This window comes from Bos indicus, chromosome 15 (assembly GCF_029378745.1).
Source record: "Bos indicus isolate NIAB-ARS_2022 breed Sahiwal x Tharparkar chromosome 15, NIAB-ARS_B.indTharparkar_mat_pri_1.0, whole genome shotgun sequence".
Classification (NCBI taxonomy): Eukaryota; Metazoa; Chordata; class Mammalia; order Artiodactyla; family Bovidae; genus Bos; species Bos indicus.
The window spans coordinates 52,230,831-52,253,841 of record NC_091774.1 but is presented as its reverse complement, the minus strand read 5'-3'; the positions used below and the strand labels follow the sequence as shown (position 1 = coordinate 52,253,841).

The 23,011-nt window shown below is 45.3% G+C and overlaps 1 protein-coding gene and 1 long non-coding RNA gene across 5 annotated transcripts; one reads left to right on the top strand and one right to left on the bottom strand.

Annotated features, from left to right (window-relative positions):
• Nucleotides 1-4,239: 4,239 nt before the first annotated feature.
• LOC109569920 (folate receptor alpha) lies at nucleotides 4,240-9,592 on the bottom strand. Of its 4 annotated transcripts, XM_019975708.2 has the most exons (6): nucleotides 9,440-9,547; nucleotides 8,484-8,565; nucleotides 8,233-8,409; nucleotides 5,193-5,381; nucleotides 4,857-4,992; nucleotides 4,240-4,718 (listed from the first exon to the last, which is right to left on the bottom strand). In XM_019975708.2, the coding sequence occupies exons 3-6, from the start codon at nucleotides 8,395-8,397 to the stop codon at nucleotides 4,483-4,485; spliced, it is 726 nt and encodes a 241-aa protein (XP_019831267.2). In that variant the 5' UTR covers nucleotides 8,398-8,409; nucleotides 8,484-8,565; nucleotides 9,440-9,547; the 3' UTR covers nucleotides 4,240-4,482. The 4 variants fall into 4 exon arrangements, with proteins under 4 accessions (XP_019831267.2, XP_019831270.2, XP_019831268.2 ...); XM_019975711.2 differs by lacking the exon at nucleotides 8,484-8,565 and having other exon boundaries at nucleotides 9,440-9,592; XM_019975709.2 differs by lacking the exon at nucleotides 8,484-8,565 and having other exon boundaries at nucleotides 9,379-9,546.
• LOC139187332 (uncharacterized) lies at nucleotides 7,241-19,156 on the top strand. Its single transcript, XR_011570882.1, has 2 exons — nucleotides 7,241-7,655; nucleotides 15,013-19,156. It is a non-coding gene; the product is annotated as an uncharacterized lncRNA (long non-coding RNA).
• The last annotated feature ends 3,855 nt before the right edge of the window (nucleotides 19,157-23,011 follow it).

Genomic DNA, 23,011 nt, shown 5'->3' with positions numbered 1-23,011 from the left:
AGAGGAGGAAGAAATAAGTTCAGGAGAGAACGTTGAGCTCTCTTGTGTTGAGGTGCTATGTGCAACGTGGTGTGAGGTTGTGGTAAAAGAGAAAACCCAGGGAAGGGTCCGTGTTGGATGTGGAAGCCATCAGCCTACACACAGCAGCAGAAGTTTAAAGAATATAGGGCCTCAATACTGTTGGAGGACTTCGCTGGTGGTCCAGTGGTTAAGAATCCGCCTGCCAATACAGGGGACATGGGTTCGACCCTTGGTCCAGGAAGATTTCACATGCCTCAGAGCAACTAAGCCCTCGCACCACAGCTACTGAGCTTGAGTCTTGCAACTACTAAGCCAAAGCACCCTAGAGCCCTCGCTCCACAAGAGAAGCTATCACAATGAGAAGCCTGGACACCACAACCACAGAATAGGCCCTGCTCGCTGCAACTAGAGAAAGCCTGAGCACAGCAACAAAGACCTACTGTAGCCAAAAAATTAACAAAAATTTTAAAAAAGGTCTCAGTTAAAAAAAAAAAAAAATGCTTGTAAAGGGCACCGGTCTGGGCCCATGGAGCAAGGAAGTGGGGAGCTGGGAGCCAGAAGAGGCAGCTGGATTACTGGAGGAGAATCAGCCAAGAAGGAAAGCCCTATAGGCCTGCAAAGAAATTGAGTCCAATGCAGGGAGGAGGGAAGAAATGGACTCCCAGGAGACCCCCATCTTGTGCCCTGCTTTCCCTCTCCCGCAGAGTGAGCCATTCCTGAATCTTGTGACAGACAAGCTGGGAGGACTAAGCCCTCTGAACACCTGAGCAGGTAGAAGGCAGCTAGGACCCCCAGACATCCCTCCTGGCTTTACAAGCCCAACTCAGCCTTCTCCTGATTGGAGAAGCATGGCCATGTGTCCAGGAATGCCCCAAAGCATTCTCCTATACACTCATCTAAGGGCTTCCCAGGTGGCGCAGTGGTATAGAATCTGCCCGCCAATGTAGGACACACAGGAGACACCAGTTCTCTCCCTGGGTTGGGAAGATCCCCTGGAGTAGGAAATGGCAACCCACCCCAGTATTCTTGTCTGGGAATTCCCATGGATAGAAGAGCCTGGCAGACTATAGGCCAGGGGTTTGCAAAAGAAATGGACAGGACTGAGCACACACACTCACGTATGTGTTCATCAGGATGGACTTTCCCTGTCCCCCATTCTCTGCCCCTGCACCAGAAGTTGATTATAAATTGGACTTTATAGATGCTTTTGAACTCTGTTGTTGGAGAAGACTCTTGAGAGTCCCTCGGACTGCAAAGAAGATCCAACCAGTCCATCCTAAAGGAGAGCAGTCTTGGGTGTTCATTGGAAGGACTGCTGTTGAAGCTGAAACTCCAATACTTTGGCCACCTCATGCGAAGAGCTGACTCATTGGAAAAGACTCTGATGCTGGGAAGGATTGGGGGCAGGAGGAGACAGGGACAACAGAGGATGAGATGGCTGGATGGCATCACCGACTTGATGGACATGAGTTTGGGTGAACTCCGGGAGTTGGTGATGGACAGGGAGGCCTGGCGTGCTGCAGTTCATGGGGTCGCAAAGAGTTGGACACAACTGAGTGATTGGACTGAACTGAACTGAACTGATAGTCCATCTACTCAGGAGTGATGTTTGACCCCTGAGAACTCAGGGGTTCAGAAGAAGAGACTGGCAAGTGGGAGGTAAGTTGGACCCATGAGTTCTAATCCATGAGGAGTCCCTGCCCTTGCTGAATCTCATGCCGAGCTCTGAATCTGAGACCCCAGTGCTCAGACCACCTGGCCAACAGGCAGGGACACAGTCAAACAGCCACTGTGAAGCCGATCCTGAGAGTATCCACCTGGATTACAAGCTTAATATCAGCCAAGTTAGCCGTCAGCATCCTTGTGGACCCCAAACTGAAGGCTACTCTGTGACCAGACAAAAATAACAGGAAGGTCTTTGGCCCTGCATGGGTAGGGGCTCTGGGCTGTAGGGAGGGGGGATGGGAGAAGCTGGAGCTTTTCCTGAGTGCGAGCCAGCATCATATGCAATTGCTTACCACCCATCCTCATAGTTGAGAAAAATATAGTTCCCAGGCAGCAAAGAGGGGCTAGGATTCAGAACTGAGTCTGATTCCAAGCCTGGTTTCTTTCACAAAGAAAGGAGAGCACTGTGAAGGCATCAGAGTCTGAGGACTGCAGATCCAGTGTTTCTTCTCTGGCCTCATTTCCTGCCCTTGTCCTCTTAACTTCTATCTTAGCCACCTAGAAATTCTCCTCGTGCTTCTATCACCTCCTAAGCCTTTGTACTTCTTGAACCTTCTCCAGGAAATGTCATTCCTCCTGCCTAATCTGCTTGGTCAACACTACGCTCTCTCTGGAAACCTTCCCTCACCTTTCTGGGCTTCCACAGAACTGCGCCACACTCTGTGCTCCCCTGGAGCAAACCCTCAGCTCAGTGTGCTAAGAGTTGTCAGTTATCAGGTCTGTCTGTCTGCCCCCACCAGAGAGTACAAGGCACTTAGTTGCCTACGTGTCGGCTGACACAGCCAGAAGGCATCTGTTGACCGACAGACTGAGTGCATGGATTCCTTTGCTTCCTAAGCACCTCCTCTGTGCGAGGCACTGACCCAGGGCCAGGGGATCCGACACAAAATGACATAGACACAGCCTTTGCCTTAACGTGTGTATGTTTTGTAGGGAAAGTCAGACAATAAGCACAGCGAATTGATATCTATACAAGAGGACCCGTGATGTGATGAGAAAGTACCCAGGTGAGAAGTTCTTTTGGTTGGGTTGTCAGAAGTCGTTTGTCGTGCTAAGTCGTGTCTGACTCTTTTTGAGGAATTAATCATAGGATGAACTCTAAGTGGCTACAAGAAGTCAGCCTGCAGAGTATCAAAACATTCTAGGAAGCTCAACTGAACACAGTGAGTCAGCCTGCAGAATATACAAGAACATTCTAGGAACCCAGAGAGGAGGGGACTTCTGGGCCACTGAAGGAGTTTGGTTTTTCCAGCAGATACCATGGGAAAGCATTTAAAGGGTTGGAGAGGGGGGTGTCACAAAAATAAAACATTTTTTCGGTATTTGTTTTCATTTTTTAAAAAGCGTCCATCAGATAGTAAAATTCCAGGGTGAAAGTTTGATGATGAATAGGATATTTGCCATCCTCAAAATATCTACCTACAACATACTTATTAATTACAAAAAGGGGGAAAGTAATGGAGAAACCCGGCAGACCCAATCCCAACCAGTTAACGTCCTCAGGATTGGGCCAACCTGACACCTATGCCCCCCGCCACCACGATGCATCAAGAGCACACAAAATTGCTTTCAGGATATTCATGTCCAAAGTGCAGAACCTCAGTCAGATAAACCCAAACTGAGAGTTATTCTACAAAATAACTTTCAAAGATGTCAAGGCCATAAAAGAATGAACCTCCCTCCCTCAAATGTCCATCAGTAAGTGAATGAATTAAGTGTGATCAATACATAGAATGGAATATTGCCCAGCAATGAAACAGAATGAACTAGTCTCTGTAGATCAATATGGAAAGATCTCAGAAACCTTGTTCTCGTGGTAAGAAACATGGCCAGTGAAAAACTCTACTGAGACGCCCTTTATCCCACCTATCAGTTTAGAAGAAAATCAGCTTAGTAGAACATTCAAAGTGTGACGCTCTACTGGGTTGACCACATGATGGGGAAATAAGGCACTCGTACATTGCTGGTGGGGGCCCCATTGATACAACCCCTGTAGAATTATAACTATCAAAATTATAAATCCAAATGCTCCTTGACCCAGCAATCCCTCTTCTGGAATCCAACAGTATAGCATTCTACTATGTATATTGTTATTCACTGTAGAATTGTCATTAAAAACAAAAACGAAAAAACAAAACAAAACAAAAACGAAACTGAGACAATGCAAGCTTTCCTCATGAGGGTCTGCCCACCAATATCTCCTTCCCAGCCCACATCTAGTAAGGGAAGGAAAGGGAAAGAAACTTCAGGAGCCAATAACTCATCTGCCAGTCTCTCCCCAGCTTCCCTCCACCAATTCTCTTGTTCTCTTGTGGTATAGGAGGGGGCAGGCCAGTGCAGAAGAGCCCCAGGCTAAGGATGAACTTCCACCCTCTGCTTGCTGATGAACTTCATGCTAGCCCAGTCCCTTTTGGGACCTCTCAACAGGAAGGATGGAGCAATAAGGCATGCCTACCACCTCCCAACCCACTCATCCCCAAATTATTTATAAAATACAGTACACACATGGATATATTTATTAGAATAAACTCTCAGAGGATCCCCATAGGGTTTTGGATCAGGAAACAATGACCAAGGTATTATGAGTCCTCCTCGTCTGAGAGAGTGGAGCTGGGTTGAACTGAGATAATCACCCAGGTTGGGTGCAGGTAAGGAAGATGTTCAGGTGTCGGCAGCGAGAACAGCTTAGTTAAGGAGCCAGAGTGGCAGCATCTGGGTCAAGTTGAGCAGGAGGGGTCAGATCCCCTGGGGTGTGGACCCAGAAGTAGGGTTCTCAGCATAAAATCTCGCCACCTCCTCATTGGGGTTGCCCTGGAAGGGGTCGAACCACATCTGAATGCAGCGGCCGCTGCCCCGGCTGTAATTGCTGACCTTGTAGGAGTGACTCCAGATTTTATTGCACAGAGCAGCAGGCGTCGGGAAGTAGAAGTCAAAGCGGTGGCAGGCAGCTTTCACTGGGCACTGGTTGTACCCTGTGGGGAGGATGGAAGACCTGTAGCCACTAGGTCCAGAACCATCTCTTGCTCCACCAACCCCACAACCGCAAATCTCCATAAACCCTTCCACACCCCCAGCTCCCCCTCCCACTCCCCACACCCCCCAGTCCTCACCTGAGGTCCAGTTCCAGCCCTTGTGCCAGTTGCTCTTGCAGGTGTAGGAGGTGCGGCAGTCTTCCCACCAGCTCTGACAGTCCTCTTTGCACAGGGGCACACCCAGCACCCGCTCTTTGCGCCACCTCTGGTTAACCTGGAGGGGTCAGGGGAGGGAGGGAGCCAGTCTGTCAGGGATCTCAGCTGCTATAGCCTTGATGGGGTCCAGGGTTGGGGAGGTGGGGGCGATGCCTCTATCACCCTCAGACCAGAATTCATGAACCACACCCTCCCTGCAAGTGACCAGTGGACTCTGCCCTCTGCTGAAGCTCCTGTCTGTGGGGCTGGTGCCCATACCTCCCGGATCCAGGGCCCCAGATTAGGTGAGCACTCGTAGAGACAGGTGTCCTGAATAAAGTGGCGCTTGCAAGCAGGCTCCATCTTGCCGCAGTGGTCCCAGTCGAATCTGTACAGGTAGGAAATGTCCTTATGGGCTTCTATGCTGGTGTTGACAGAGCAGCAGGCATTCTTCCTCCAGGGGCTGCACTGTGGAGGGGAAGACGTGGGGCTAAGTCCTTGAGCCACCGTGGCCATCTCCATATTCTGGCTCCTCTGCCTCGGGTAGATCATCCAGAGGATCACTCGCTGGGGAGGCTGCCCCTGAGCCTGGACTTGAGAGCCCTCATTTTGGGGTAGAGGCAGTAATAATACTGACCTTCTAACAGAAAGTAACACAGGGGACGTGGGAGATCTGGGGAATCATCATCTGGGGGGACATTATTATTTGTACATCTCTAAACTGTTTACAAAGTTATTTCACGTTATCTGGGTTATTTATATTATTCATTTTGCACCGAGCTGGTATTAACTGAGTGCAGGCACTGTGCTGGCTGATGAGTATACTGTAATGAACAAAATAGATCAAATCTCTGCCCTCCTTGAGCTTATGGTTTTAGTGAGGGGCAGGGAGGGGGGATACAGAGAACACTGGGGGCACAGAAAAGAGCAGATGCAAAGTCCCTGAGATTCTTGCACTTTATCTTCTCTTACTGAAGATAATGGTCCCAGTCGAAAGACCATTACTCCAGTTTTACAGAGTTTAAGGAAGCGGCACCCTTGGTGGATGGTAAGGTTAAGGTTTTAACTCAGGACAGAGAGGAGAGGGGAATCCTGGACTCAGGTTGTGGTGGGGGGTGGAGGAAAGGGGACTGGTCTGGCTCTTTCAGGGTCTGGAAGCCCAGGTGAGGGGACTCCTGGTAGGTCTTGAAAGAAGAGAGGCGCAGAGTGGCAGTGACCCACACATGGCCCGGCCATGGGCCATGGGACTAAATGTGGGAGGCAATCCTGGAGAGGTAAATTCAAGGCAGGTAAGAAGGTAGCAGGGGCTTCCCAAGTGGTGCTAGTGGGAAAGAACCCCCCTGCCAATGCAGGAGATATAAGAGACACAGGTTCAATCCCTGAGTTGGGAAGATCCCCTGGAGGAGGGCACAGCAACCCACTCCAGTATTCTTGCCTGGAGAGTCCCACGGACACAGGAGCCTGGTGGGCTACAGTTCAGTGGTTCACACAGAGCTGGACACGACTGAAGCGACTTAGCACACATACACAAGATGGGAGAAGTGATTGTGGTTTTTAGGAATTGCCGTGGGCTGGGAGTCAGGAGCTGAGTGATCATGACGCTTGAAATGTCTGAGATGAACTCTAGCATGCAGGCTCAAGTGAGGGGGCAGCTGTGATGGCTCCGGACACTCAGGAGAAACTAAGGAAAGTCCTTGATGGCGGAGCCAAATTGATTCCTCTCCAATAACCAAGCCCATGCCCGGAGCTGCTGCCGCAGAGCCTGCTTCCAGGCTTCCCTAGCTTTTTGTGCATACCGTTCCTCAGATGCCCAAATCCTGGTCAACTTGCAAGACCCCATCCACTGCATCCCTGACCTGCCAGCCAGGGTCAGTGGTTTCCTCCTCTGAAAGGATTAATACATGTAATGAAAAATACTTCCTGGCCCGTTTTGGAGAGGCTCTAGAAAACCGGCCACTCTCACATAGCCTACGTCCCTCTGAATTGCAGTCACCTGTCTTCCTCAAAGATCTGCGCACCATTTCTTGGCAAAGAGGAAGTGCTACTAAAGGTTCTTTAAAGCCCCCTTTAAAACTTAAAAAATCCTAAAAATGCGGTGGTGCATATGGACTTTCAGTTTTGGAAGATGAAAACATTCTGGAGGTGGATGGTGGTGATGGTGGTGAGGTTTGCGTGTGAATCTACCTAATGCCACAGCATTGCACGCTTAGAAATGCGTAAATGGCAAATTTTATGTTATGGGTATTTTACTAGCAAATGAACTGTTGGAAATAGCTCAGAAGTCATGGGCTGCTGAACTTCCCTCTCTTCACTTGAAGACCCTGGAGACAGTCCATGCCAGCCTTTCCCTGGGGACACTGCAGCACCCCCAGCAGTGTGAAGGCTTGTAGGGAGCCGAGGGAGAGACCAGAGGGGATAAGATACCCGCATTTCTCATGAGCCTGGAGTTCAACTTCAAGCTCAGAGTCCCTGAGCTGCTTTAGGGATCTTCCCTTGAGACCAGCCTCACCTCCCCTTCTCTGCGGGCCGCAGTGTTCTTGGCTCTGGCCACACTGGACTTGGCACCACGCATGCTGTCACCCTCCAACCTGTGTACACACCGTCCTCTGCTAGGCTGCCTTTTCCTGCTTTGTCTTCCTGGAAAACTCTTACTCAACCTCCAAGGCCAAGCCAATGGCCTCTTTACTTGGAAGTCTTCCCAGCGTATCTGATTTGCCACTTTCTCATCAGGACCTAATGGAGGTGAGGACCTGGCCTATTTGTAGTTCTTTGTTACATGGTGACCATGAGGGACCTGTCTCTCCTACCTTGACTTTGAGCTCCATGGGCTGCACATAGTGCAGGTTGGGAAAGTTACCACCAGTCCCTCTCCCGGCTGGATTCTGAGTTCCCATGTCTACCTGTGCCTTCTCTGGGCCTATTTCCTCATTTGTATAAATAGAGACCACCTGCTGCTGCTGCTGCTAAGTCGCTTCAGTCGTGTCCGACTCTGTGTGACCCCATAGACAGCAGCTCACCAGGCTCCCCCGTCGCTGGGATTCTCCAGGCAAGAACACTGGAGTGGGTTGCCATTTCCTTCCTACCACCTACCAAGTAGGTATTCACAGACAAGGTGTGAGGAAAACACTTGACCCATAGAGGGCGCTAGATAAATAGTCCTCCCAGTGCTGTAGTGACCTCCTAGGAGAGGTCCACCAGGATCACCTCCCTGCCACCCTCCTGCCTCCATCACTCCCAAAGCTGATCTTCCCATCACCCTAACTTCTCCCTTTTTGGGGGTCTTCCCTCTCCCCTACCCCAGACCCCACCCCATCCTCACCTGCTCATGTAGACTGTCCTCTGGGCCTGGTTCTGCCTTGTGGTGCTTGGCATCCATGCAGACATTAAGTAGGTCTGTCCTGGCCCGTGGAGTTCTGGGGGCCTGGGCACCCCATGCAGCAGCCACCAAAGCCAGAAGCAGCAACTGTGTCATCTGCCAAGCCATGACCACTCACTCCTGCCAGGAAGCCACCATAAGACTCTTGGTCAGATTTCTTGTCTCCCTCCCAAACCCAGATCTGGCCTCCTCACCTGGCTTTCCCCACTTCACCAATGAGCTGAGCGATGAAGGGCCTGTAGAGGTCTGGACCAAGTGGTAGGAATCCACCCCCACCTGAGGACATTTCAACACTAGCTCTGTGACGTGGAGGGAGCCACCACCCCTCTCTAGACATCCCCTTCCGGTTTTGCCAAACAGTATTTCACCCACAATCAGAGGGTCCTGCATAACAGGAACCATGGGGCATAATCTGCTGATGGGGTTGTTGAGTGAGAGGAGGGGTGTCAGCCAGCCTTTGCTTCTGCTTCCTCATCCCATCCCAACTAGCCCGAAGCAACCTAAGTTTAGGAGCCAAGAGATTGCCAGCGGAGTAAACAGGGAAGCTGACCAGTGGCCAGATGAAGGCCATTGAACCATTCAGTTCTTGCTTAAGGTTCCGGAGCCTGTGCCAAGGGAGCTGAGAGTAGCGAGAAGGCTATATGGAAAGCTGTGCTGTGCTGTGCTTAGTTGCTCAGTCATGTCCAATTCTTTGCAACCCCATGGACTGTAGACCCCCAGGCTCCTCCGTCCATGGGGATTCTCCAGGCAAGAATACTGGAGTGGGTTGCCTAATCCTTCTCCAGGAAATCTTCCTGACCCAGGGATCAAACCAGGGTCTCCTGCATGGCAGGCAGATTCTTTACCAATTGAGCTATCAGGGAAGCCCTAGTGAGAGCTAAACCTCAGGTCCTTACACCTCAACAACCCTCTGCAACCCCCACTGAGAGGTCTTGGGAAGTTCCCTGGGCAGAGTAAGGACTAGACCTTGGGGAAGGCCAAGAAGTAAGGAGAATGTGGAGGAGAAACTGAGCCAGAGCAGTGGGTGGTGGAGGCACCAGAGGAAAAGCCCTCCCAGGACACCAGGGGAGCCCCCATCTTGCCTCTCACCTCCTACTTCCCATCCGTACTTTTCCTCCCTGTCCTGCTCTTACCTCTGCCCTCAGCCTACCTGGGATAGGAGAGTGTCTCCCCTCTCTTTTATAAGCCTGTGCAGACTGCTTGGTCAACCGCTCAGTCAGCGAAGTCTAGAGGCTTTGTCTAGGAAACAGCTCAATTGCCTTTCATTTCAGAGCCAGTTAAATTATGGTATACACACCCAGTGGGATTTAACCTGTTGAAAAAGATTGAGAGAACTCTTGACGTATGAATATGGAAAACTTTCCAAGTACATTGTTAAGTGACAAAAGAAAGGTGTATACACTTACGGTCAATTAAACTACGACAAAGGAGTCAAGAGTATACAATGGAGAAGAGACAGTCTCTTCAATAAGTGGTGCTGGGAAAACTGGACACCTACATGGAAAGGAATGAAACTAGAACATTCTCTAACACCATATCCAAAAAGAAAACTCAAAATGGATTAAATACCTAAATGTAGACTGGAAACCATAAAACTCCTAGAAGAAAATGTAGGTTTAGCACTCTTTGACATAAATCACAGCAATATTTTTTTCGCTCTATCTCCTAAAGCAAAAGAAATAAAAGCAAACATAAATTAGACCTAATTAAATTTAAAAGTGTTTGCACAGCAAAGGAAACAACCAACGAAATGAAAAGACAACCTACTGAGGGAATTTCCTGGCGGTCCAGTGGTTAGTACTCCATGCTTCCATTACAGAGGGCGTGGGTTTGACCCCTGGTCAGGGAACTAAGATCCTGCAAGCTATGCAGTGCAGCCAAAACAAAGAGAGAAACAAAACCCAACCTACTGAATGAGAGGAAATATTTGTGAATGATATAACTGATAAGGGTTTAATATCTAAAATATATAAACAGCTCCTACAACTGGACAGCAAAAATACAAAAAAAAATTTTTTTTAAATAGGCAAGACCACAATAGTTATTTCTCCAAAGAAAACTTGCAGATGGCCAACAGGCACATGATGCTCAACATCACTAATCATCAGGTAAATACAAATCAAAACCACAATGAGATATCGCCTCTCCCCTGAAATATACATCAGAATGGCTATTATCAGAAAGGACACAAATAACAAAGGATGTGCAAGGATGTGGAGAAAAGTGAACCTGTGTACATTGCTGGTGGGAATGTAAGTTGGTGCAACCACTGTGTAAAACAGCACGGAAGATTCTCAAAAAACTAAAAATAGAACTATCATATGACCCAGAAATTCCACTCCTGGATGTATACCTGAGAAAACAAAAACATTAATTCAAAAGATACCCACAGGGACTTCCCTGGTGGTCCAGTGGCTGGGACTCTGCGTTCCCAGTATAGGAGTTGGGGTGAGGCATGGGTTTGATCCCCGAGAGCTGGATCCCACATGCTGCCACTGGAGTAGTCACATGCCTAAAGATTCTGAGTGCAGCCAAATAAATGAATAAATATTTTACAAGTGCTTTAAAAATCTAATAGAGAGAGACACACGTGGACTTCCCCACCAGTCAGTGGTTAAGACTCTGCCTTCCAATGCAGAGGGCTCCGGTCAGGGAACTGAGGCCCCATATCCCACATGCCTCAGGGCATGACCAAAAAAAAAATTAAAAAAATAAAAAATACAACAAACTAGTGAATATAACAAAAAAGAAATAGACTCACAGATATAGGGAGCAAACTAGTGTTAACCAATGGAGAGAGAGAAGGGAGAAGGAACAATTTTGGGGTAGGGGACTAAGAGGTGCAAGTTATGATGTATAAAATAAGCTTTGAGGATGTATTGTAAAGCATAGGAAATGTTAGCAATATTTTATAATAGCTATGAATGGCGTGCGTGCTTGCTTGCGTGAGTGCTTGGTTGCTTCAGTTGTGTCCGACACTCTGTGACCCCATGGACCATGGCCTACCAGGCTCCTCTGTCCATGGGATTCTCCAGGCAAGAACACCGGAGTGGGTTGCCATTTTCTTCTCCAATAAATGGCGTTATTACCTTTAAAAATTGTAAATCACCATATTGTACACCCATAATATTTAATATTGTATATCAACAATACTTCAATTTTTTAAAAAAGAAGAAGGTGCAGAAGGGCAACATGCATCTTTTGTGTAAAAAAGGTGGAGAGAGAATATCCATCTTTACAAATTCTGGAGGGAATTCCCTGGTGATCTTGCAAAACCTTACAGCACAGCCAAAGCAAAAAGTGAAGAAAGAAAGGAAGGGAGGAAGGAAGGGAGGGAACAGGCGGAGGGAGGGGGCAGAAAGAGAAAAAGAAAGAAGGAAGGAAAAGAGGGAAAGAGACTTCTGGAATGCTACAAAAAATATTTTAAGTGGTTGCTTGGGGGAGGACTTTGGCTTAGGGATTGGCTTAGAGTCTTTCCTCTATGAAAATTTCTGTGCTGTTTTGATTTTTGAACCATGTGAATACACATATACCTTTTTGAAATATACATGTATTTATGTATGCTGCTGCTGCTGCTGCTAAGTCGCTTCAGTCATGTCCGACTCTGTGCGACCCCATAGACTGTGGCCCACCAGGCTCCTCCATCCCTGGGATTCTCCAGGCAAGAACACTGGAGTGGGTTGCCATTTCATTGTCCAGTATTTATGTATACTTATATATAAAATATATATAAATAAAATATAAATGTAAATAAATGTATAAAGTTTATTTATAGATATATACTTATTTATATCAGTTTTGGATACCATACACATATTTACAAAAATATAAACATAAGACTACCAAGCATGCTAGTTCCTTGGGTATAATGCCAGAGAAATTCTTTGCATTTATGCCACAAATATTCCATTTTTATGCACAAATGATAGTATGTTTCCCATTTTTAGATATTTTCACTATATGTATTAGTTGCTCAGTCATATCTGACTCTTTGTGACCCCATGGACTGTAGCCCACCAGGTTCCTCTGTCCATGGGATTTCCCAGGCAAGAATATTAGAGTGGGTAGCCATTTCCTTCTCCAGGGAGCTTCCCAACCCAGGGATGGCAAACCTAGAGAGTGTATTAAAAAGCAGAGACATCACTTTGCCAATAAAGGTCCATCTAGTCAAAGCTATGGTTTTTCCAGTAGTCATGTACAGATGTGAGAGTTGAACCATAAAGAAGACTGAGCGCCAAAGAACTGATGCTTTCAAACTGTGGTGCTGGAGAAGACTCTCAAGAATCCCTTGGACTGCAAGGAGATCAAACCAGTCAATCCTAAAGGAAATCAACCCTGAATATTCATTGGAAGGATTGTTGCTGAAGCTCTAACACTTTGGCCACCTGATGCAAAGAGCAGACTCACTGGAAAAGACCCTGATGCTGGGAAAGACTGAAGACAAAAGAAGGGGATGACAGAGGATGAGATGGTTGGATGGCATCACCAATTCAATGGCAATGAGTTTGTGCAAACTCTGGGAGCTAGGGAAGGACAGGGAAACCTGGCATGCTGCAGTTCACAGGGTTGCAAGAGTCAGACACAACTTAGCTAATGAACAACAACAAACATTAGTGTACATAACCACACTAGCAGTCATATATTGAGAACTACTTTATATCAATTAAAATAATGAATGCTTTACTTACATTGTTGTGTCTTGTAACCTTCACATCACCCTGCAAAGCTGACATTATTCCCAACATAAAGATGAGGAAACCAAGGCTCTGGAATTAGCTGAATCTCCAAAAGCTTGAAAGTAGAGGAGTCAGGATTCAGCTCAAGTGGGTATAATTGCAAAGCCCATGTGTTTTCACTGTAACACTGTGTTTACTTTTTATAGTGATCTTTAGATCCTCTCTTTCAATACCTCTGTCTTTTTTTTTTTTTTTTTTGGTTGAGCCAGCATGGTATGTGGGATCTTAGTTCCCTGTCCTGGGATTGAACCTTGGCCCCCTGCAGTAGAAGCTTGGAGTCTTAACCACTGGACAGCCAGGAAAGTCTGAGCCTCTCTCTCCAAAAACCTCTTTGACTGTACAATTATTTTTTTTAGCTCTGCTCAGTTCAGTTCAGTTACTCAGTCGTGTCTGATTCTTTGTGACCCCATGGACTGCAGCACATCAGACTTCTCTGTCCATTACCAACTCCCTAAGCTTGCTCAAACTCATGTCCATCGAGTCAGTGATGCCAACCATCTTATCCTCTATCTTCTCCTTCTCCTCCTGCCCTCAATCTTTCCCAACATCAGGGTCTTTTCCAAGGAGTCAGTTCTTTGCATCAGGTGGCCAAAATATTGGAGTTTCAGCTTCAGCATCAGTCCTTCCAATGAATATTCAGAACTGATTTCCTTTAGAATTGACTGGTTGGATCTCCTTGCAGTCCAAGGGACTTTCAAGAGTCTTCTCCAACACCACAGTTCAAAAGCATTAATTCTTCGGCACTCAGCTTTCTTTTATAGTTCACCTCTCACATCCATATATGACTGCTGGAAAAACCAAAGCTTTGACTCGATAGACTTTTGTTGGCAAAGTAATGGCTCTGCTTTTTAATATGCTGTCTAGGTTGGTCATAGTTTTCTTCCAAGCAATAAGCGTCTTTTAATTTCATGGCTGCAGTCACCATCTGCAGTGATTTTAGAGCCCCCAAAATAAAGTCCGTCACTGTTTCCACTGTTTCCCCATCTATTTACCATGAAGTGATAGGACCAGATGCCACGATCATAGCTTTTTGAATGTTGAGTTTTAAGCCAGCTTTTTCACTATCCTCTTTCACTTTCATCAAGCGGCTCTTTAGTTCTTCACTTTCCGCCATAAGGGTGGTGTCTGCCTATCTGAGATTATTGATATTTCTCCCTGCAATCTTGATTGGAGCTTGTGCTTTGTCCAGACCGGCATTTCACATGATATACTCCGCATATAAGTTAAAAGGCAGTATACAGCCTTGATGTACTCGTTTCCCTATTTGGAACCAGTCTGTTGTTCCATGTCCAGTTCTAACTGTTGCTTCTTGACCTGCATACAGATTTCTCAGGAGGCAGGTTAGGTGGTCTGGTATTCCCATCTCTTTAAGAATTTTCCACAATTAGTTCTGCTAAGTTTTACCAAATAATACAAATAAGGGAAATATGATACTTTAGAAACGAGTATCATGTCACCCCATTCCAACCAGTTCTCTCTAATCATGTTATCAAGCAGGTATGCAAATCCTAAATGACACAAAAAGGAATAACCTAAGCTTTCCCTTGCCTTTTTGAGAAAAGCTAAGCAAATAAAGAAAGAAACAAATACATAAAATTAGTCCATGCCCAGATCAGTGATGAAAGTATGCCAGGGGAACTCCCTGCTGTGTAGTGGTTAGGACTCTGCTTTCACTGCCAAGGGCATAGGCTCAAGTCCTGGTTGGGGAACTAAGATCCCATAAGCAGTATCACGTGGCCCCAAAAGAAAAGAATGCCAAGAACCAAGAGTTATAACTGATCTAATCTCTTTCCCATGTGTGATAGGTTAAAAAAAAAAAAATGAACCAATTATTTGACCATTGAGAAGTAAGGTCTATCTGTCCCCCTCACTTGAATGTAGATAGGCTCTATGACTGCTCTGACCAATATTTTAGTGAAAGTGACACTGCCAGTTTCTAGTTCCAGGCCTTAAGAGACTTATGGATTGAATGTTTGTGTCTCTCCAGGGACTGCAAGGAGATCAAACCAATCAATCCTAAAGGAAATCAACCCTGAATATTCACTGGAAGGATTGTTGTTGAAGCTCTAATACTTTGGCTATCTGATACGAAGAACTGACCCATTGGAAAAGACCCTGATGCTGGGAAAGATTGAGGGCAGGAAGAGAAGGGGACGACAGAGGATGAGATGGTTGGATGGTATTACCGACTCAATGGACATGAGTTTGAGGAGACTCTGGGAAAATGTGCAGGACAGAGGAGCCTGGCGTGCTGCAGTCCATGGGGTCACAAAGAGTCAGATAGGACTTAGCAATGGACCAACAACAACATAATTCCTGTGTTGAAACCTCCTACCTCCCATGTCATGGTTTTAGAGGGTGGGGCCTCTGAGAGGTTGGAGGAGGTGATTAGGATTCTATGGGATTAGTGTCCTTATGAGAATCAGGAGAGAACTTGCCTCATTCTGCTCTGTACTGTGCCTGGATACATTAAGTCAGCAGTCTGCAACCCAGAAGACGGCCCTCACCAGAACGTGACAGTGCTGTCATCCTGACCTTGGACTCCTAACCTTCAAAATGTTTCCAAGTCCAAGCTCGTACTGCTTGCTGCATAAGACAATAAATTAAAAGACGAGTTTGGGGGGCAAGGAATATAGACTTTATATGAAAAATCAACAGACAAAGACGGTTTACTAGTGTCCCAAAGAATATCTTACTTGAGTTTGAACTCAAACTTCTTTTATACTAAAAGGGATGGTACGAAGTATGGCTGGTTGTTGCAACTTCTTGATTGAGGAATCCTTAGTTTTTGCAGCTATCCAAAGTCTGTTAATAATGTTCCTATAAATTTCCAATAAGGCAATTTTTAAAAATTAATTATTTTTTGGCTATACCTCACAGCTTGTAGGATCTTAGTTCACTGACCAGAGACTGAACCAAAGGCTTGGTAGTGAAAGAGTGAAGTCCTAACCACTGGACATCAGGGAAGTCCCAGCAACTATTTTCTGTTCTGAAACTTTTTATCTCTAAAATGTTAAACCTTTAAAGGTCAGAGCCTTAGGAAGGGGCTGTCATATATATTTCAGGTTATAGGCAATATTCTTTACAAAGATGCAGGGTCAGCATAACTAAGAACAGGCAACAGAGCACAAGAGTCCGAGCAGAAGGAAGAGATTCCAGCATGGAGTCAGGTTTGTTCTCTGTGATAAGAACTGTGAGAAATTAATTTTGGTTGTTTAAGCCCCAGCAGTGTATGGTATTCTGTTACAGCAACCTGAACTGACCAAGACAGGGATTGGCACCTTCTACTTTCTGCATTTTGGAATACCAGCTCTTAGTTCCCTGAGATAACATGTAAGAAGATGGACTACCCTGCAGGAAGAGGACACATTTCAAAGCCCAGGGACTGCATAGAGAGGAGGGGGCCCCAGTTGAGGCCAGCCTCCCTGCAATCCCTGCCCAAGTGCCAAGCACATGAATAAAACCACATTGGATGCTCAGGAGCAGCCCAGACACAAGCTGAATACCACCAAGCCATCTCAGTCACTGCCATGTGGAGAAGAGAATTCTTCTGCTGAATCTTGCCAAAATTGCTGACTCACAAAAGCTTGAAATATTATAAAATAGCTATTGTGGTAAGCCATTAAGCTTATTTTATTTTGTAAACTTGCTATTTTGTAATAATCGTTGCAAAATAGTACAGTTCCCATACTCTTTTTAATTGTTAGCTCAAATGTTAACACATAACCTGACACATAACCCAAGTACAATCATAATAAGTCAGGAAACTGGCATTAATGCAGTGCTATTAATTAATTTACAAACTTTGTTTCATTTGCCTGTTTTTCCACCAATGTCCCTTCTCTGGTCCAGATTGCATTTAATTGTTGTGTCTCCTTTATTCTCCTACAATCTGGGACAGTTTCTCAAACTATCTTTGTCTTTTATGACTAACACTTTTGAAGAATACTGGTCAATTATTTTGTAGCCTCAATTTAGGCTTGCTTAATATTTTCTCATAGTTTAAGTTGAGATTATGTATTTTGGCAAGAAAATCAGAGGAGTAATACCCCTTTCTCAGTGCATCATATCGAGGGGCACGTGATGTATGCAATGCTATTAATCATTTGGTTAAGGTGGTTTTTCTACCATATAATTATTAGTTTCCCTTGGAGAACAATCAGTATTTGGTGGGAAGATACTTTGACATAATGTAAATATCCTCATAATACTCTCATCCACTTATTTTAACATCCAGTTTTGACTGCAACAATAAACCACATAGTTATGAGATGGTTTGTTATGCAGCAATAGATAAATGGCAACACAATGATAGTATTGCCTTTTTTAAGGTCTCAAATTATTAAGCTTATAACCCTCATACAGTCACATAGCAATTATTCTTTTTTTTTTTTTGGCCACACCATGCAACTTGCAGAATCTAACTCATGCCCCCCTGCAGTGGAAGCACAGTCTTAACCACTGGAGCACCAGGGAATTCCTCAGCTATTCTTCTTTTTTGTCTGTAGGTACACCCATGTCCCCTCCTTCCATTCCATCTCCCTCCCCATCCCACCTTGCTAGATTGTCACAGAGCTCCTGTTTGAGTTCCCTGAGTCTTACAGCAAATTCCCTTTGCCTATCTATTTTACTAAAATAAGATATTGAGGAAAAACAAATAATCACACTAATCTTTAAATCCAATCTGTTTACAAATCATAGTAGTTACATATTCACAGTTTTATTTACCTTCTTTGAGTATTTTGCACAATGCTTTTAAGACAGTGGACTGAAGAATTATTGAAGAAATCAGCACTGCCTCAATTGCTTTCTGATGCGTCCTTGTGAGGCAGTGAATAGATTTCATAGACAATACTGGCTCCTCAACGCTGCTTCAATCCTGACAATGTTTCTGGACAAATATTTCCATGGCAGCTGATCACAGAAGTGGGGTCTTCACCTCCCCCCATAATTATACCAGTATCCAAAGTCATGTTATTTCCATCTGCACATTTACAGATAGTGTTAAGACCTGCCCCACCCCACCCACAGGGTCCAAACACCAGTGAACTTGTAGAATCACGTTCTTTGAAACCTACATCCTCCAATCCCAGCTTCCAAGGTCATGGCCAAGGCCAGGGCTGGATGATTTGCCAGTGATGCTAAATAGTCTCCTCTAGTCCCTGGTAACTGCCAAGACCAACCTTCATCCAGTTCTCCTGAATGTCTTTAATCAATGTCCTTGGTGCTCAGCAGCCTCTAGGTGAAAGGCATGATGACTTGTGACACCTCCGGCTATAGCTATTGGTTTTTGTGTGCTTTGCCCTGGAGCCCACATTATGCATGACTGCTCTCAAAGGCTTTCTATTGTAGGTGATCAAAGGTTATGGCAGGAACAAAATGCCTGCTCATCACATCCATGAACAGATGGTCAGCTCTGAGTTGACCATCCAGGTGCACTCAGCACCTTAGGAGACCAGACTACTGTGGAGAGTGGATAGGTCAGTCTTGCAACAGGATGGTATGGTGGCAGTCCCCAGGAGTAAAATGTTACCCTCAATTTTCTTATGCTTGACTTTGCTCATTTAACAAGAGATGCTACAGATGATTCCTTTTCAGTGTATATAGAGCTATGTGATTATATTAAATAACTTCATTGACTTTAAGTGATTTCTACTCTTTCACTATTAGAGACAGTGCTGTAGTGAGTGTCCTTGCATATCTATCCATCTTTGTATGTAAGAATCTATGTAGAGGAGAGGGAATTCAAAATGGTGCGGCAAGGTGGGGCTTCCCTGGTGGCTCAGTGGTGAAGAATCTGCCTGCCAAAGCAGGAGACATGGATTCAGTCCTGGTCTGGGGAGATCCCATGCCGTTGCACAGGGCAACTCAGCCCGTGTACATAGCTACTGAGTCTGTGCTCTTCTTGAGCCAGGGAACCTCAACTATTGAGCCCAGGCACCGCAGCTGTTGAAGTCCAAATGCCCTAGAGTCTGTATTCCCTGACAAGAAAAGCCACCGCAATGAAAAGCCCTCGACGTGCAACTAGCCCCCAGAGCAAGTAGTCCCCACTTGCCGCAGCGAGAGAAAGCTTTTGCACAACAACAAAGACTCAGCACGCCAAAAATAAATAAATAAAAATGATTAAAACAGTATGGTGGTTCCTTAAAAATTTAAATATAGAATTACCATATGATCCAGTGATTCTACTTCTGGGCATATACCCAAAAGAATTGAAAGCAGGAATTGAAACAGATATTTGTATGTTCATTTTCATACCCTCACTACTCCACAATAGCCAGAAGGTGGAAGCAACCCAAGGGTCTATCAACAAATGAATAGATAAATAAAATATGGTCCATACATACAATGGAATTAAAAAATGGAGTTCAGCCTTAAAAAAGAAGAAAACTCTGGCACATACTACAACATGGAAACAACTTGAAAACATTATGCTAAGTGAAATAAGCCAGTCATTAAAAGAACACATACTGCATGGCTCCACTTACATGAGGTAAGTGGAATAGTCAAACTGTTAGAGACAAGAAGTAGAATGGTAGTCAGTAGAAGCTTGGGGAGAGGTGAATGCATATAGAATTTTCATGAAAAGTTTTTATAGGGCTTCCCTGATGGCTCAGTAGTAAAGAGAGTGAGGTTTCTCAGTCGTGTCCAACTCTTTGTGACCCTATGGACAATAGCCTGCACCAGGCTCCTCTGAGCATGGGATTTTCTAGGCAAGAGTACTGGAGTGGGTTGCCATTTCCTTCTCCAGGGAATCTTCCAGACCCAGGGATTGAACCCAGGTCTCCTGCACTGTAGACAGACGCTTTACCGTCTGAGCCACAGTAGTAAAGAATCCACCTGCCAATTCAGGAGACATGGGTTTGATCTCTGATCCAGGAAGAACTCCCATGCCACAGAGCAACTAAGCCCGTGTATCACAACTCCTGAAGCCCGAGTGCCCTAGAGCCTGTGTTCTGCAACAGGAGAAACCACCACAATGAGAAGAAGCCTGAGCACCACAACTAGAGAATAGACCCCACTAGCAGCAGCTCCATGGCTAGAGAAAAGCCTGCACAGCAATGAAAACCCAACATAGCCAAAAACAAGCAGATAACATGTTTGTAAAAGGTTCTGTAGATGGATGGTGGTGATCGTTTCACAGCAATATGAATGTACTTAATGCAGCTGAACTGTAATGCAGTACACATGAATATGGTTGGAATGGTAAGCTTTTTGTTGTGTATATTTTACCAGAATTTCAAAAATGTATAAAACACTATAAAACAATGGGGGAAAAGAAGAATCTATCTAGAGGATAAATTCCTGGATTTGAAATTGTGGGGACAAAAGATACATACATTATTTACCTTGAGAGATATCACATTGCCCTCCAGTGTGCACTCATACCCGCAAGAGGGACTATTTCCACAAAATCTTATCCGATCAAGGAATTATCAAATTATTTCATCATTGCAGAGTTCTAAGCGGGGGAGGGAATTCAATAGGCAGTTCTAAAAGATTCCCTTGGCTGGTGTGTGCAGAAGGGGTTGGGTGTGGGCAGGAGGAGAACCAGGTGGACTAGTTAGGAGCTGCTTCAGGAGTCTAGGGCTGGGGTGATGGCTTCTGGGACCAGGAGGGTGGCAGTGGGGATTCATTCAACAAAGCAATTCAAGGTTAATTGAGTGACTGACTACCACGTGCTGGGCCCTTCTAGGTGTTGGAGTTAAAACAGCAAACCAAAGTCCCTGCTCTCATGAAGCTGACATTCTAATAGGAGGAGAGGCGGGGAGAGAAAAGAGATAGTTGGTGATGTTGCTCTGAAAAATTAAAACAGTGTAAGGGGAGGTGATATTTGATCAGATACCTCAGTGCATTGAGGAAAGGAGAGACCTGAGGATATGGAGGGGCATTTTGTGTTGGTCTCAGCCTATCAAGCAATGCTGTGGTTGGACCAACCCTTGTGGTTCTTATTATGATTGCGACACCATTCAGCAATAACCATTGGGAAACTTTGAAAAAAATTAAGGCTTGTTACTTACAGGACTTGGAAATCACACAGCACCAGGGACTACACAGCAAGGTCATGTGTAGAGAGACAGAAGCACGTGTGAGCCTGGGGTTCTGCTTTGATTGGGGTTGAGGCGGGGGACCTAGATTTTCATGGGCTCACTGTTTATTGGTGAATTTAAAACATGAGAACAAAAATTTAAAGCATGGAAAGAGAAAAAACAAGTGACCCAAACAGTTATCAAATTCAACCAACGTCTCTAAAACAAAAGAACCTCAGTGCAGGGAGGCGGCCTGGCTTTTTATCCGGCAATGTGTTTATTCTAGATAACCGTCTTTGAATGCAGGAGCCAAAAATCTTTTTATCTTTTCTGTGAAGGGGACAACTGAATAGACTTCCTGCTGCTGGTATGGATGACATGGTGATGGCCACTTGATAGAAAGGCAAACCAAGGGATTTCCCTGCCAGTCCAGTGGTTAAGACTCCATGCTTCCATGCAGAGGTAGTGGGTTCAATTCCTGGTCTAGGAACTAAGATCTCACATACTGTAGAGCAACTGAGCCCACTTCACCCACAACTAGAGAAAGACTGCAATGAAGAGCCCACATGCCGCATTGAAGACCAAGTGCAGCCAAAATTTTAAAAAAAGAAGACAAACCGGAACTCAGAAAGAAGGTACATCCAGCAGCCATGATTTGACAACAAAAATTGTAACAGAGAAAAGATGGCGGGTTTCTTTATTTTGAAGCTAACACTGAAAGAAATGGCAACCCACTCCAGTACTCTTGCCTGGAGAATCCCATGGACAGAGGAGCCTGGCAGGCTGCAGTCCATGGGTTTGCAGAGTTGGACATGACTGAGCGACTAAACAACACTGGGATCATAGTAAACAGCAAAGGTGAGAGGAAAGGTTCAGCCTTTACAGACAGACGCAGGATTGCCTCCAGCGCTGGCAGCACTGCATGATTCTTCAGTGAAGTCATAACAGAAAGAAAGAAAATTAAAAATTATTTGCTCCCCTCTTCCCACCCCCCGAAAAAGATAGCCATCTTTGAAGTAGATGTATAGGCAATCAAAGCTTAAGTCCGGCACTTGCATTAAAAAAACCAAAAGCCCAACAACCTATCAGGTTTATAATACAATCTCCTCTGTGATGCAGAGGTATCAGAATCAATGGTGAAGACATTAACTGACTGGGTAACCGATTCACTGAAAGTTGGGGGAGGGTACATAGTAGCCAGAAATTGCACATCTAAATACAGTTACAGTTGCAAATCCTATAATAATTTTACAAGCTCTAGTTTGAAATTCAATCCATAGCAGTTGTATAAAACTTGAAAGGTCCAGTTGTGAAAGTAGATCAGTTGTCTCAAGGGCCCTAGTAATCTGTTCAAAGATTAAGTAAGACTGTGGCATAATTTACCATCTTGGGTCATCTGGTATAAGTAGGGTTGAACCTGTCCTGAATTGGTATATTGCTCTATATCTCATTGAACTTGTCTTTTAGTCCTAAGAATACGTCAGTTAAAGGGTTGTATTCCATTTTAGGAAGCAGTGATACAGGTGAGTTCCACAAATTAGGCCTACATGATGCAGGTATTTGGTTAAGGTATTTATTTATTTGGCTTCCTAGGTGGCTCAGAGGTAAAGAATCCACCTGCCAAAGCAGGAGACACGGGTTCAATCCAATGTCTGGGTCAGGAAGATCCCCTGGAGAAGGAAATGGCAACCCACTCCAGTATTCTTGTCTGGGCAATCCCGTGGACAGAGGAGCCTGACGGGCTACAGTCCATGGGGTCACAAAAGAGTTGAACACAACTTAGCAACTCAAAACAACAAATTTATTTAATTTTTTAAATTTTTGTTTGGCTTCGTGGCTTCTGAGATCTTAGTTCTCAGACCAGACACTGAACCCAGACCCTCTGTGGTGAGAGCTCCAAGTCCTAACCACTGGACTGCCAGGGAATTCCCTTCTGTGCTTAGTTGCTCAGTCATT